This window comes from Camelina sativa, chromosome 5 (genome assembly GCF_000633955.1).
Source record: "Camelina sativa cultivar DH55 chromosome 5, Cs, whole genome shotgun sequence".
In the NCBI taxonomy this organism is placed as follows: domain Eukaryota; kingdom Viridiplantae; phylum Streptophyta; class Magnoliopsida; order Brassicales; family Brassicaceae; genus Camelina; species Camelina sativa.
Genome location: NC_025689.1, coordinates 16,101,303 through 16,114,394, shown reverse-complemented (window position 1 = coordinate 16,114,394; position 13,092 = coordinate 16,101,303). Strand labels below are relative to the sequence as shown.

The window sequence follows — 13,092 nt, the reverse complement described above, 5'->3', positions numbered from 1 at the left end:
ATTAATTGAGTAATATATGTTTGTTTTAATAATTTCAAATCACAATATATGCAGGAAAAATACACTTTTTTATTAACTTTATGTATTATATGATGATTCACTACATTTAAATTTTAAAATAAATAAAAGATGACATGAGAATAATTTTTTTTAATCTGGAAGAAATCTTTTAAATATCTATATTAATTATAGAACATTATATATCTGGATATTTAAAATATTTTAATTGTGTTTGGTTATAAGGATAGTAGAGAAAGTTAACTAAACTTGTTTGGATATGAATATAAGCATTAAATAGCATTCAATGGAAAATCTTTCCAAAAAATATTTTTGAGCAAAATCTGCTGCAGTAATACTAGTATAGATACAATGTGATTTTTTAAATATATTAGTACATATTCTACATTTTTAAGTTAGTCTTCCATAAATTAACTTGGTTTCTATTTTTACTTTAAAAGTATGAAAACTTTTTTTTTTAATTTGTTTGATCAGTAGTTTATTTTTAGGTTATATGGTATATGCTTTCATTCGGAAATATATTATATGTTAAAACTAAAAGTTGGAAGAAATATATTTTTGTAACAAAAAAAATGATAATTTTTTCTTAAAAGCAAACTATACACTATATAAGATAAAAAAAATGAAGTATATAAAAAGTGTTTTAATTTAAGATTAATAAGAAAGACATGTGTCACAAATATAGAGCGCCAAGTGTCGCATTAGCAGGCAAAATTAGAAAAAAAACCTTCAATCAATCTCCAACATTTACTTTTTATTCTATCCTCGATTCAATCTCCAACAAACAACAAAACACCATAACAATAGTATTGTTGTTCGGATCATCCGTTTTTGGGAAGTTCCTAACTTCAAAAGAAATATTATCTTACTAATATTTTTTCCAAAAATGTAAATGATTTTTATTATTGTTCATCTTTTGATGATTTATGCAATCATTTTAAAATATTTATAAAAGAAAATAAATAATTGTATGTGTATTTGATTGTAAAAGAATTTTAATATATAATGATGATGGACGTCACATTCTTAGAGTAAGAGTTGAAAGAAACTTTACTATATTATATCATCTAATAATAAAGTAAAGTTTTCTTTTGACAAGCTCCAAAAGATTGTCACTTGATGCTCTCTTCTTTCACAAGTGTCATTTGTTTCTTTAAATTTTTAGTATAACAAATTTATTCAATTGAATTTACATAATAAAATTTTCTCTTAACAAATAATTTGATGATTAAATAGTTTAAGGATATAAGATTATAATATATATATTTGGTTGTATCGGATAATCTCGAGTAATAATTTGCTGTTTTATTTCCACACTTTAATCAAAATAATTCACATGATCTTGATATTTTACATGATCTTGCTATTTTGTTTGTAAACAATTTACCCTCAAATTGGCTCAACTGAGCTGATTTCTTTTGTTGACTAAAAAAAAAAATAATAAAAAAATAAATAAGAATTGAATATATTTTTGTGATAAAGAGATAACTGTATATATTTCTGTTTAAAGACACGAGAAGTGAATATATATTTAAGTTCATGATTTGATTAGCTGTAACATCAGCAAAGCAATTTATCGGTTTTTGGGATGGGTATCGATCAACACCAATGGTGGTGTCGGTCGACACAACTTTTTCTGGTTCGACCAGATTGATTTAATTATCGATTTGGGTCGGTTTGGTTTAAGGAAAACCATTGAACCGAGATATTTAAAGGATTTGTCGACAGAAGGGTTTTGGCAAGTTTGTTTGTCGCCGTTTCTCTATGTTTGAGAGAAAAAGAGAGAAAAGAGAGAAAATAAGAGTTCTTCAGGTTTTGGGAAGATTGGTGAGATTTCTTGGCTGTTCTTGAGAGATCTGGAGCTAGGAAGGTGATAGAAGGTTGCTAGGAGTGTGGGATTCGTCATTGTTGGTCAGAAACTTCCTGCAAAGAGGTGAGTGCATGATTATGGTTAATGTAACCCTGATATTTCAATTGTCTTGCTTGTTTGGTGTTGTTTGTGGTGTTTTCTCTTGCTTATTAAAGATATTTATTTTTATGTATAAAATGACTAAATTCTAAATACTAAACTCTACCCCCACAAAATTATATCCTAAATGTAAAATAGAGAATCCAAACCTAAAAAATTCTAAAAATTAATAACATATTTTAATTGTGTAAAAGAGGATAAAAACTAAAATGTTCAAAAAAGTAAGTATTTTTAAAAAAGGATACTCTAAAAAAAGCATTTCTAATAAATTCTTATTAAAGTTCGTGTAATTAACAAAATATTTCTATCGTTTGCATGCATTATTATGCGGATTTTTACTTAATTAGCTAGCAATTAGTTTTCTTTTATTTTATTGTTTATTTTAAGAAAAATATAAAATAAATTGGCATATAAATTTATTTGGTCCCAACAAAACATGCAAAATTAATCCTGAAAGCTAAAACCACAAGAGAGTTGGTTAGAAGGAGGAAACGTATAACACGTTTTGTAACCAACCTTTTGTCCCTTCCAATGAATAAAGCCAAACTCAAAAATCTTATCCGAGATTCTGGTTCTTACAATGTACGTTTTTAAACCATTCATTACTCACCTTGATCCTTATGATGAATTCGCACAATAATTCATGTCATCCAAGTAACTACGAAATCTTAACTCGTAAAGAGTATGGTTAAAATTTAACTTTTAGATGCAAAAGAAGTAATTCACAATCACTGAGAATATAGGAAGGATTCACATGATCTTTTTGAAATAGTAACTATCTACACAATAATTCATGTCATTCAAGTAACAACGAAATATTACACAGCTATAAATAGTATGGTTAAAATTTAACCTTCAGAAACATATTTTAATGAAAACAAATCCTCAAATATTAATGAAAATAACCCTCAAATATGAAATTGTAGTGAAAAACACATTTCGTTCATAATTCTGCATAAACATATCTCATTTAATCAATACGTTACGTAATTACATAATGTATTTACATTCGTAAGTGACACCTCCGTGTATGAATTATTCTTCTTCCAGTGTATCAAGGCCAAAAACATAAATCTTATCCGATATTTTGGCTCTTTCAATAAATCCGTAAACGTTTTTAACCCATTCATCTGTAAACATTACACAATAATTCATGTGATCCAAGTAACGCTGAAATCTTAACAGCTAAATAGTATAGTGAAAAAAAAAAATCATAAAAAATAATACTGTCAAACACTATCACTTTAGAGTTAATTAAGACTATGCCTTATTCCACTTATGTTCTCTCATACACCAAATTATTAGAGTGTAACTAAATAAATATACGGTTACTCTAGGAACATACACATCATACTTAGCGAAAGCATGCAAACCAAAAATTGAATAGTAGATGTTTAGAATATATGTTACCAAATTCAACGCTTAGTTCGTTCTATAACGTGCTCTAAATGAAACAATACTACACGAATAAATTATTATTTTCCCAAACATTGAAATTTGTAGAAACAAACATAAAAGGTTATTTTGAGCAGATTGGCCGAAGGTGAACTATTTTGTGGTAGCCATTGGGATAGGGTGGTCCAGCCAATATGTAGATTCTATGTAGCTTGTTAGAAACGTGTGAACTAAAGTGTGTGGTGGAAAACTGTAGAACAACTAGTATATAAGCAAGTCTTGTTTCATCACCATTTCATCAACACAAACTAAATATATATTGTGATCAAACAAGTAATCAATCAAAAGATGGAAGGCAAAACTGTGATTCTAAGTGTTCTCATAATGAGTTTGGTCATCGCACAAATTCAAGTGGAAGCAAAGAGTTGCTGCCCGTCNTTACATAATAAAATTTTCTCTTAACAAATAATTTGATGATTAAATAGTTTAAGGATATAAGATTATAATATATATATTTGGTTGTATCGGATAATCTCGAGTAATAATTTGCTGTTTTATTTCCACACTTTAATCAAAATAATTCACATGATCTTGATATTTTACATGATCTTGCTATTTTGTTTGTAAACAATTTACCCTCAAATTGGCTCAACTGAGCTGATTTCTTTTGTTGACTAAAAAAAAAAATAATAAAAAAATAAATAAGAATTGAATATATTTTTGTGATAAAGAGATAACTGTATATATTTCTGTTTAAAGACACGAGAAGTGAATATATATTTAAGTTCATGATTTGATTAGCTGTAACATCAGCAAAGCAATTTATCGGTTTTTGGGATGGGTATCGATCAACACCAATGGTGGTGTCGGTCGACACAACTTTTTCTGGTTCGACCAGATTGATTTAATTATCGATTTGGGTCGGTTTGGTTTAAGGAAAACCATTGAACCGAGATATTTAAAGGATTTGTCGACAGAAGGGTTTTGGCAAGTTTGTTTGTCGCCGTTTCTCTATGTTTGAGAGAAAAAGAGAGAAAAGAGAGAAAATAAGAGTTCTTCAGGTTTTGGGAAGATTGGTGAGATTTCTTGGCTGTTCTTGAGAGATCTGGAGCTAGGAAGGTGATAGAAGGTTGCTAGGAGTGTGGGATTCGTCATTGTTGGTCAGAAACTTCCTGCAAAGAGGTGAGTGCATGATTATGGTTAATGTAACCCTGATATTTCAATTGTCTTGCTTGTTTGGTGTTGTTTGTGGTGTTTTCTCTTGCTTATTAAAGATATTTATTTTTATGTATAAAATGACTAAATTCTAAATACTAAACTCTACCCCCACAAAATTATATCCTAAATGTAAAATAGAGAATCCAAACCTAAAAAATTCTAAAAATTAATAACATATTTTAATTGTGTAAAAGAGGATAAAAACTAAAATGTTCAAAAAAGTAAGTATTTTTAAAAAAGGATACTCTAAAAAAAGCATTTCTAATAAATTCTTATTAAAGTTCGTGTAATTAACAAAATATTTCTATCGTTTGCATGCATTATTATGCGGATTTTTACTTAATTAGCTAGCAATTAGTTTTCTTTTATTTTATTGTTTATTTTAAGAAAAATATAAAATAAATTGGCATATAAATTTATTTGGTCCCAACAAAACATGCAAAATTAATCCTGAAAGCTAAAACCACAAGAGAGTTGGTTAGAAGGAGGAAACGTATAACACGTTTTGTAACCAACCTTTTGTCCCTTCCAATGAATAAAGCCAAACTCAAAAATCTTATCCGAGATTCTGGTTCTTACAATGTACGTTTTTAAACCATTCATTACTCACCTTGATCCTTATGATGAATTCGCACAATAATTCATGTCATCCAAGTAACTACGAAATCTTAACTCGTAAAGAGTATGGTTAAAATTTAACTTTTAGATGCAAAAGAAGTAATTCACAATCACTGAGAATATAGGAAGGATTCACATGATCTTTTTGAAATAGTAACTATCTACACAATAATTCATGTCATTCAAGTAACAACGAAATATTACACAGCTATAAATAGTATGGTTAAAATTTAACCTTCAGAAACATATTTTAATGAAAACAAATCCTCAAATATTAATGAAAATAACCCTCAAATATGAAATTGTAGTGAAAAACACATTTCGTTCATAATTCTGCATAAACATATCTCATTTAATCAATACGTTACGTAATTACATAATGTATTTACATTCGTAAGTGACACCTCCGTGTATGAATTATTCTTCTTCCAGTGTATCAAGGCCAAAAACATAAATCTTATCCGATATTTTGGCTCTTTCAATAAATCCGTAAACGTTTTTAACCCATTCATCTGTAAACATTACACAATAATTCATGTGATCCAAGTAACGCTGAAATCTTAACAGCTAAATAGTATAGTGAAAAAAAAAAATCATAAAAAATAATACTGTCAAACACTATCACTTTAGAGTTAATTAAGACTATGCCTTATTCCACTTATGTTCTCTCATACACCAAATTATTAGAGTGTAACTAAATAAATATACGGTTACTCTAGGAACATACACATCATACTTAGCGAAAGCATGCAAACCAAAAATTGAATAGTAGATGTTTAGAATATATGTTACCAAATTCAACGCTTAGTTCGTTCTATAACGTGCTCTAAATGAAACAATACTACACGAATAAATTATTATTTTCCCAAACATTGAAATTTGTAGAAACAAACATAAAAGGTTATTTTGAGCAGATTGGCCGAAGGTGAACTATTTTGTGGTAGCCATTGGGATAGGGTGGTCCAGCCAATATGTAGATTCTATGTAGCTTGTTAGAAACGTGTGAACTAAAGTGTGTGGTGGAAAACTGTAGAACAACTAGTATATAAGCAAGTCTTGTTTCATCACCATTTCATCAACACAAACTAAATATATATTGTGATCAAACAAGTAATCAATCAAAAGATGGAAGGCAAAACTGTGATTCTAAGTGTTCTCATAATGAGTTTGGTCATCGCACAAATTCAAGTGGAAGCAAAGAGTTGCTGCCCGTCTACGAGTGCTAGAAATATCTATAACACTTGCCGTTTTGCTGGAGGCTCCCAACAAATGTGTGCAAACCTCAGTGGATGCAAACACGTTAACGGCAGATGTCCTAACGGATATCAACATGACACTCTCCAAAACTCAGGTAAATCTTTTTTGTATGTGCTTTATTATGTCAATTGTTACCATGTTTCATCAAAGTTTAATTTTTTGAATATTTTACTCAAGGTGATGCTTTCAATGAATACTGCAAGTTGGGGTGTACATCTTCTGTGTGCGCTGCCATTGTGACACTCCAAAGCTCTGGTAAAACGAAACATCCATGTTCAATAATTATAATGTTATTATATATCTTGGAATGGTAGCCAAGAGAATGCTAACCCATTATATTATTGTTTCGGTGAGTAGATGCGAGTGAAATTGTGAATGGAGCGGTAACACAATGCGCAAATGCATGTTCCACTTTCTGCACCAAGAGCTCTACAACTGAAGTTGAGACTGCCTAAACAAGCATATGCATGAAGTTACCACATCCAAGTTTCAGAGTGTTATTTTTCTTGTTTTCAGTCATTGTCTGTATTTAAATAAGTTAATTCCAGTTTGTGTGTGTGTTATAGAAGTTTGTCAATCCTAGATTGTACATGACTTCTAATAAATAAAAAGTTTGGTCACTTTAATATTTATTGTTATTCCACCGTTGCTGAAAATTCTTGTTCTGAACGTCACTATCTTATAAGGAGGTCACATCTATATTTTCTGGCCATAACAGTATCCTAAAGATTTATTGCATTGAAGATTACACATTTTTTTAAGGGAGATTTATTTAGATGTTGTACATTTTAGGTAATATTACCAGAATCTACAAAAAATATTTTATTACTAGAATATTTAAGATATTTTAAAAATATCCAGCATGCCCTTGTTTTATGTTACCAAAAAAACGTAATTACAAAAATGCCATTGTCACGTCAGACGCCACGTCAAAAATTGCTGACGTGTAAATAACTCAGCCGTAACGCGTTACAGAGGTAATGACGGCTGAGTTATAGGTATGTTGCGGCTGATTTATGGAAAAACATTTGAGTAAGAGCGGACGGCTGACTTAGAGCATAACTCAGCCAAGCGTTACGACTGACTTATTAAAATCTGGCTGAGTTATGCTCTAACTCAGCCGTCTTTACGGCTGAGTTTTCACCTGATGGTTGAGTTGTCAAAATTTTGGCTGAGTTATTACTACGATACGGCTGAATTAACTTTTTCCGAGTGGCTGAGTTATGAAAAACGGCTGACTTATGAGAAGTAGTTACGGCTGAGTTATGGTTAAAAACTTTAAATCAGCTGTGATAGGCTGACTTATCGTACAACTCGGCCATTTCACGGCTGACTTAGTAGCAAAAGATTATTTACTAGAATATTATTCAGTTACTGCTGACTTATTAAACGATACGGCTGAGTTACATATTTTCAGTTGATGAAGCGGCTGAATTTGGCTGCCATTTTTTGTTTTTTTATTACTATAATGTCATTCATATGTTGTGACTGGGTTATAATTTGTTTGATGGCTGAGTTTTATTTAGGCTGAGTTATTATTTGTTTGATGACTGACTTGCCACGTCAGACGCATCATCCATGTCAGCATTCCATGTCATTATCTTTCTTCTCCGGAAATACGAAACGTCGTTCCTTCGACTCTTGTTCTTATATGGTTTTTACCTTGTTCTTCACCTTGTTCTTCTACTTCTTCTTCACTTTCTTCTTCACCTTCTTCTTCACCTTGTTTTTCTACTTCTTCTTCCCCTTGTTCTTCATTTTCTTTCATGGATCCAGTTCCGGTACTAGTTGTTTCCGGTAATTGGGTAAAGAAACAGAGATGTGTATTTAACACCGACGATAGAAGGTGTATAGTTGTACAGATAGATGGAGGCACAACACACGACAAGCTTGTGGAGCTTGTTCTTGAAGACTACGGATTGGACGCGTTTAGGCATGAGCTAAACGCATGCTCTCGATGTAAACAAGTTGGGCACAATGCGAAAACTTGTCCGATGAAGTATTATTGTAATACATTTATCTTATTTTGTGCAATAACTCAAGCGTCAAGCATTATAACTCAGTCGTCATATTAATCGACAGGACCTTTCGTTTTCTGCTTTCAGATTATTCCTTATGATAACTCAGCCACAAAGCATTATAAATCAGCCGCCATATGAATTGACGAGACCTTTCGGTTTCCCAAAAATACTATAACTCAGCTGTCAAGTAATATAAATCAACTGTTTGCTTTCAGATTATTTCTTGTGATAACTCAGCCACAAAACATTATAACTCAGCTGTCATATGAATCGACGAGACCTTTCGTCTTTCCATAAATACAATAACTCAGCCGTTAAGTTTTTTTTTCGGGTTGTGATGTGGAAAATCAAAAATAATGTGTATTTTAATTTGCTGATGCACTACAACAAGTATTGACATTGTTAGCGTGAGAAAACTGCTATCATAGATATTACATAGCGTTATCGTAAATGCTGTGACATCGGCAGCCATGGTAGACCCCCCCACATACAATAGCGTTTTTGACATGCTATAATAAATACCTACATACGATAGCATTTTCATATTATAGCATTCGATTACTGCTATAATACATTTTATGGTAACACAAAATTAGTGTTATTTTTTTGGTATATAAATTTTATAATTTGTATATTTGAATCCTATTTTGCAGAATTTATTTAATTAGATATATATATATATATATATATATATATATAATATTTTTATTTCATAAAATCACCAACATACATAAAATTATTATTACATTAACAAAATGAAGTCTTACATAACATAAAGTCTTACATAAAAATCTTAATTAAAATAAACTAACATCACCAAAAAATAGAGACAAACTTCTAAGTTCTAGAACATATACATGTAACTCAGATGATGATTAACCTCAGATGCTTCTTTGGACAAAGTATCGTTGTTGTTGCAGTTCATTCACCACCACCTGAATCAACCAAAGCAATTAGAAACAAACAAATTATCTATCAACCAAAATGAATGGAAGATGATAGAGTTTAACAAACCATTTCATTATGTATAGATCCTGATTCTGATGATTCATGAATTATTTCAAGCAGCTGAAATAATACATAAAAAATTAGAATGACAAGCAAGATTATTAGGGTACCAAGGCAAAGGCTTGATAGCCTCCAGTTCACCACTCTCTATAGCCTAGGTAGAAGGCAAAGAATTCAACATTTGAGAATTGTACAAAATGATACAAAAACAAAAGCAAGAGTCAATGTATTATTTACCTCATCCTGAAGAGATTTCATGAAATCATTCTCCAACTTGAGTCGAAGATCATCGCAAATTAACCACTAAAGAATCACATAATAAACAGAGATCCAACCAAATTAAAAAGTCAAAAACTTAAACCATGAATGAAACTGTTAAACGGTTCAAGGATGTAGATAAACAAAGCATACATAAGCAATTGGAAATAACTCTGAAAGCAGCAGACAATGGCTTAAGAAGGATCTCCATTAACGAATCCCACTCTTCTGCTTTCACTATCCTTTGCTCCTTACACACCACAACAAGAAAGAACAATACACAATGTTGTTTAGAAACCAAAAACTTGTCCTAAATCCTAATCCGTGAGAACAAATTCAAACTTCCTAAGAAATTTATCTTTGCAAACCTAAATATTGCAGAATTCAATCCAATGGATAACACTTATATATGTTGTAACAAGTCAGATCATGTTCTAGTTGACATAAAATAAATATGTCAACAATAAGATGTTAACTAAGATAAGAGTAAGAACCAAGACTCTTTCTTTCTCCCTCCGCCAATTTTATCGAACCCAGACTCCTCTCTTCGTCTCTCTCTCTGGCTTCATAATCGCTATATCGTGGGATACAAAATCAGATCTGAAGATTTAAAATAACAAACACAATATTAATTTGTAATTGAAATCGATTCTGGTTCGAAATTGCATATAAGTAACCTGAGTCCTCTTTGCAATAGCTCGGACGGCGAGTAAACTCAGACTCAACTCAGGATGAAGGAGATTTGAGTTCAAATAATACCAAATCGGAGAAATTTCTGAGTACAGGTGAAGGAAAAATAATTATAGTGTTTAATGGTGATGTGGTCGAAGGTTATGAGCCGAGAAGGAGGAGAAAAGAAATAGAAGACGATGAGAAGAGGTTGAAGAAGATCTGGGTTTGATTCTGGGCTGGTCATCGACGTAGACAATAGGAAGATCAGATCTGTTTTTTTTTTATTGCCTATGGGTTTAAGTTTTGGAGATAGAGAAAGGGGATTAGGGTTGAAGGAGAGAGCGTGAAAAAAGTATTGAGAGATAGATGTAGAGACTAGAGAAAGAGGAAAAGGCGTTTTTCTGAATTATTTGGCTAAGTGTTGGCGGACTATGGGATTTTAGATTCCCGCTTAGAGATTTTTTGGCTTAGCATTTATTAAATGCTATCATATCACGTCTAAAATTACAAACTTATCTTCAATAGCAATTGAGTAAATCGAGCTATCTTCATTTGCTATTAATGTAGGTTTTTTTGTAGTGATGTTATTTTTTTATTTTTAATCAAAATCGAAAAACTAAATCCAAAGGGTAAATTGTAATTACACCCAGATCACTAAACATTTGAGCAATTTTTAAAAGATTGTTAGATATGAGAAATAAACCAACTTCTGGATAACATTTGAGTAATTCTTTTTTTTTTTTAAACAATCAAACTTAAACAAAAAATTCACTAGATTAAACTTAGTGATGTAGGTGATGTCATGTAAATATGATATATGAAGCATATCTGCTGCTATGATGGGAAACCTAGCTCTTAGGGATAAACCTAGATTTAAACGTAGATGTTCCCATATTTTATCCTATGAGCCTTAATACACTCAATCCAAGGAGATTATTAATTTGCTATTGGCAGATAATAACCACATCAGATTCGATTCAAACATAAAGATTGTCAATCCTAGATTGTACATGACTTCTACTTACTATCATCTAAATAAAGAATTTTGTATCCTTCTCGACCATTTTATAAGTAGCTCGTTAAGTTTCTTTTTTCTTTTCTTTTTAAGCAGAAGAAAGTTTAAATAATATTAAAGTTGTTTTGATAAAGGAAGTGGTATGTATAATAGTTTAATCGAATAGTGTAATCATCATTTGTATCCAAAACTTTTGGAGGCTTGACGTATGCACTTGTCATGGATCTATCGATTTGGATGATGCCATTTTTAAGAGATAAGAACTTGCTGGCAAGTCATTAAGGCATTCTGTTTGTAACTAATCAAGATATGTCAAGTGAAGCATATATTATTGTAGTAATGATAGAAGTCATTAAGGCGATCTGTTTGAAATATTTGAGCAAAGTCTATTGATGTTTAACATATGAATATTTTTTTATTTTCTTAATCTTGTTATCATGTATGCATTATCTTTTTAAAATAATACAATACTATTTTTTATTCATCAACTGTTGATTTTCAAAACTCCCTAATTAGAAAAAAAATTTTCACTTCTCCTTCTAAATCAAATACTAGATAACACTTTGCACTATATACGGAATAAATCAATTTAAATAAAATTATTATGAGTAAAGTAATACTTGTGGAACCGATATCCATTTGTGTCAAACATAACATGTAACTAAAGTAAATTTCTATTCAAATTTTCATTTATTTCGTGTAAAAATATGTTTCACCCGTAAAAATTTTGAACGTGGAAAAAGCTTTAACGTGGTAGATAAAATATTGATAGAATATTATTATTTATTGTAAAATGTCTTTTGTGTGGTTTGCAAAAAAAAAGTTTTACAGGATTAAACAACCCGACCGATTTTTTTAAATATATAATTAAGCATTCCATACTATTTAATTAAACCAACTAACCCACAAGTCAACATTAAACCAACATGGAAACATACCAATAACAACAATCTCCAACATATCATCATTACAAGAACATTCCATACAATTTAATCAAACAACCTAACATAATTCTATCCAAAGTTCCAGCAACATAACCATACACAACTATCAACACACAACCGAGACCCTAGATAATCCTCCTTCTCATCGCTATGATTCCATGTCTCATACATGCACACCACAAACAACAATTGAGATGCATAAGTATTATCATAAATACTTAGTGAGACAATCCTTCCATCTACAGGGCTATACACACAAGCAACTGAGAAATCAATGCTTAACAAATAACAAACAAATCAGGAAAACAAGAATCAGCCGACTGCTGAAAAGGTTGGTGTCAACCGACACCCCTCTCGTGTCGATGTCTATGCTTCTTTAGTTAGTAGTTTCTTTTAATCTGATTACAAACGAGAGAGATCGATCTTTTTTTTGAATGAATGTAAAATTTATTCACCAAAAAAAAACCGTTTCTTACAAGAGTTCTACGAGTTTGTGTTCTGAATATTGTGAGTAGCTAACAATCAGAGCTAGATGCGAGTAAAAAACCACGAAGCAAGAGAGATCGATCTTGAGTAGCTTACTTTATCAGGTGAGCGTTTAGTGAGTACATATAAAAGAAGCTGAGAATTCAGTTAAAGATTATATTGAATGCTCTTATGCCAAACAAGAAAAACATAAGGCATCGTTAAGACTATTTT

The 13,092-nt window shown here is 30.9% G+C and overlaps 1 protein-coding gene and 1 long non-coding RNA gene across 4 annotated transcripts; one reads left to right on the top strand and one right to left on the bottom strand.

Annotated features, from left to right (window-relative positions):
- LOC104787034 (thionin-like) lies at positions 6,293 to 7,107 on the top strand. Its single transcript, XM_010512525.2, has 3 exons — positions 6,293 to 6,569; positions 6,653 to 6,730; positions 6,833 to 7,107. The coding sequence occupies exons 1-3, from the start codon at positions 6,344 to 6,346 to the stop codon at positions 6,928 to 6,930; spliced, it is 402 nt and encodes a 133-aa protein (XP_010510827.1). The 5' UTR covers positions 6,293 to 6,343; the 3' UTR covers positions 6,931 to 7,107.
- LOC104787033 lies at positions 9,528 to 10,701 on the bottom strand. Of its 3 annotated transcripts, XR_767762.2 has the most exons (5): positions 10,440 to 10,701; positions 10,257 to 10,362; positions 9,916 to 10,012; positions 9,742 to 9,807; positions 9,528 to 9,564 (listed from the first exon to the last, which is right to left on the bottom strand). It is a non-coding gene; the product is annotated as an uncharacterized LOC104787033 (long non-coding RNA). The 3 variants fall into 3 exon arrangements; XR_002038132.1 differs by having other exon boundaries at positions 9,916 to 10,362; XR_002038133.1 differs by lacking the exon at positions 9,528 to 9,564 and adding an exon at positions 9,595 to 9,658 and having other exon boundaries at positions 9,916 to 10,362.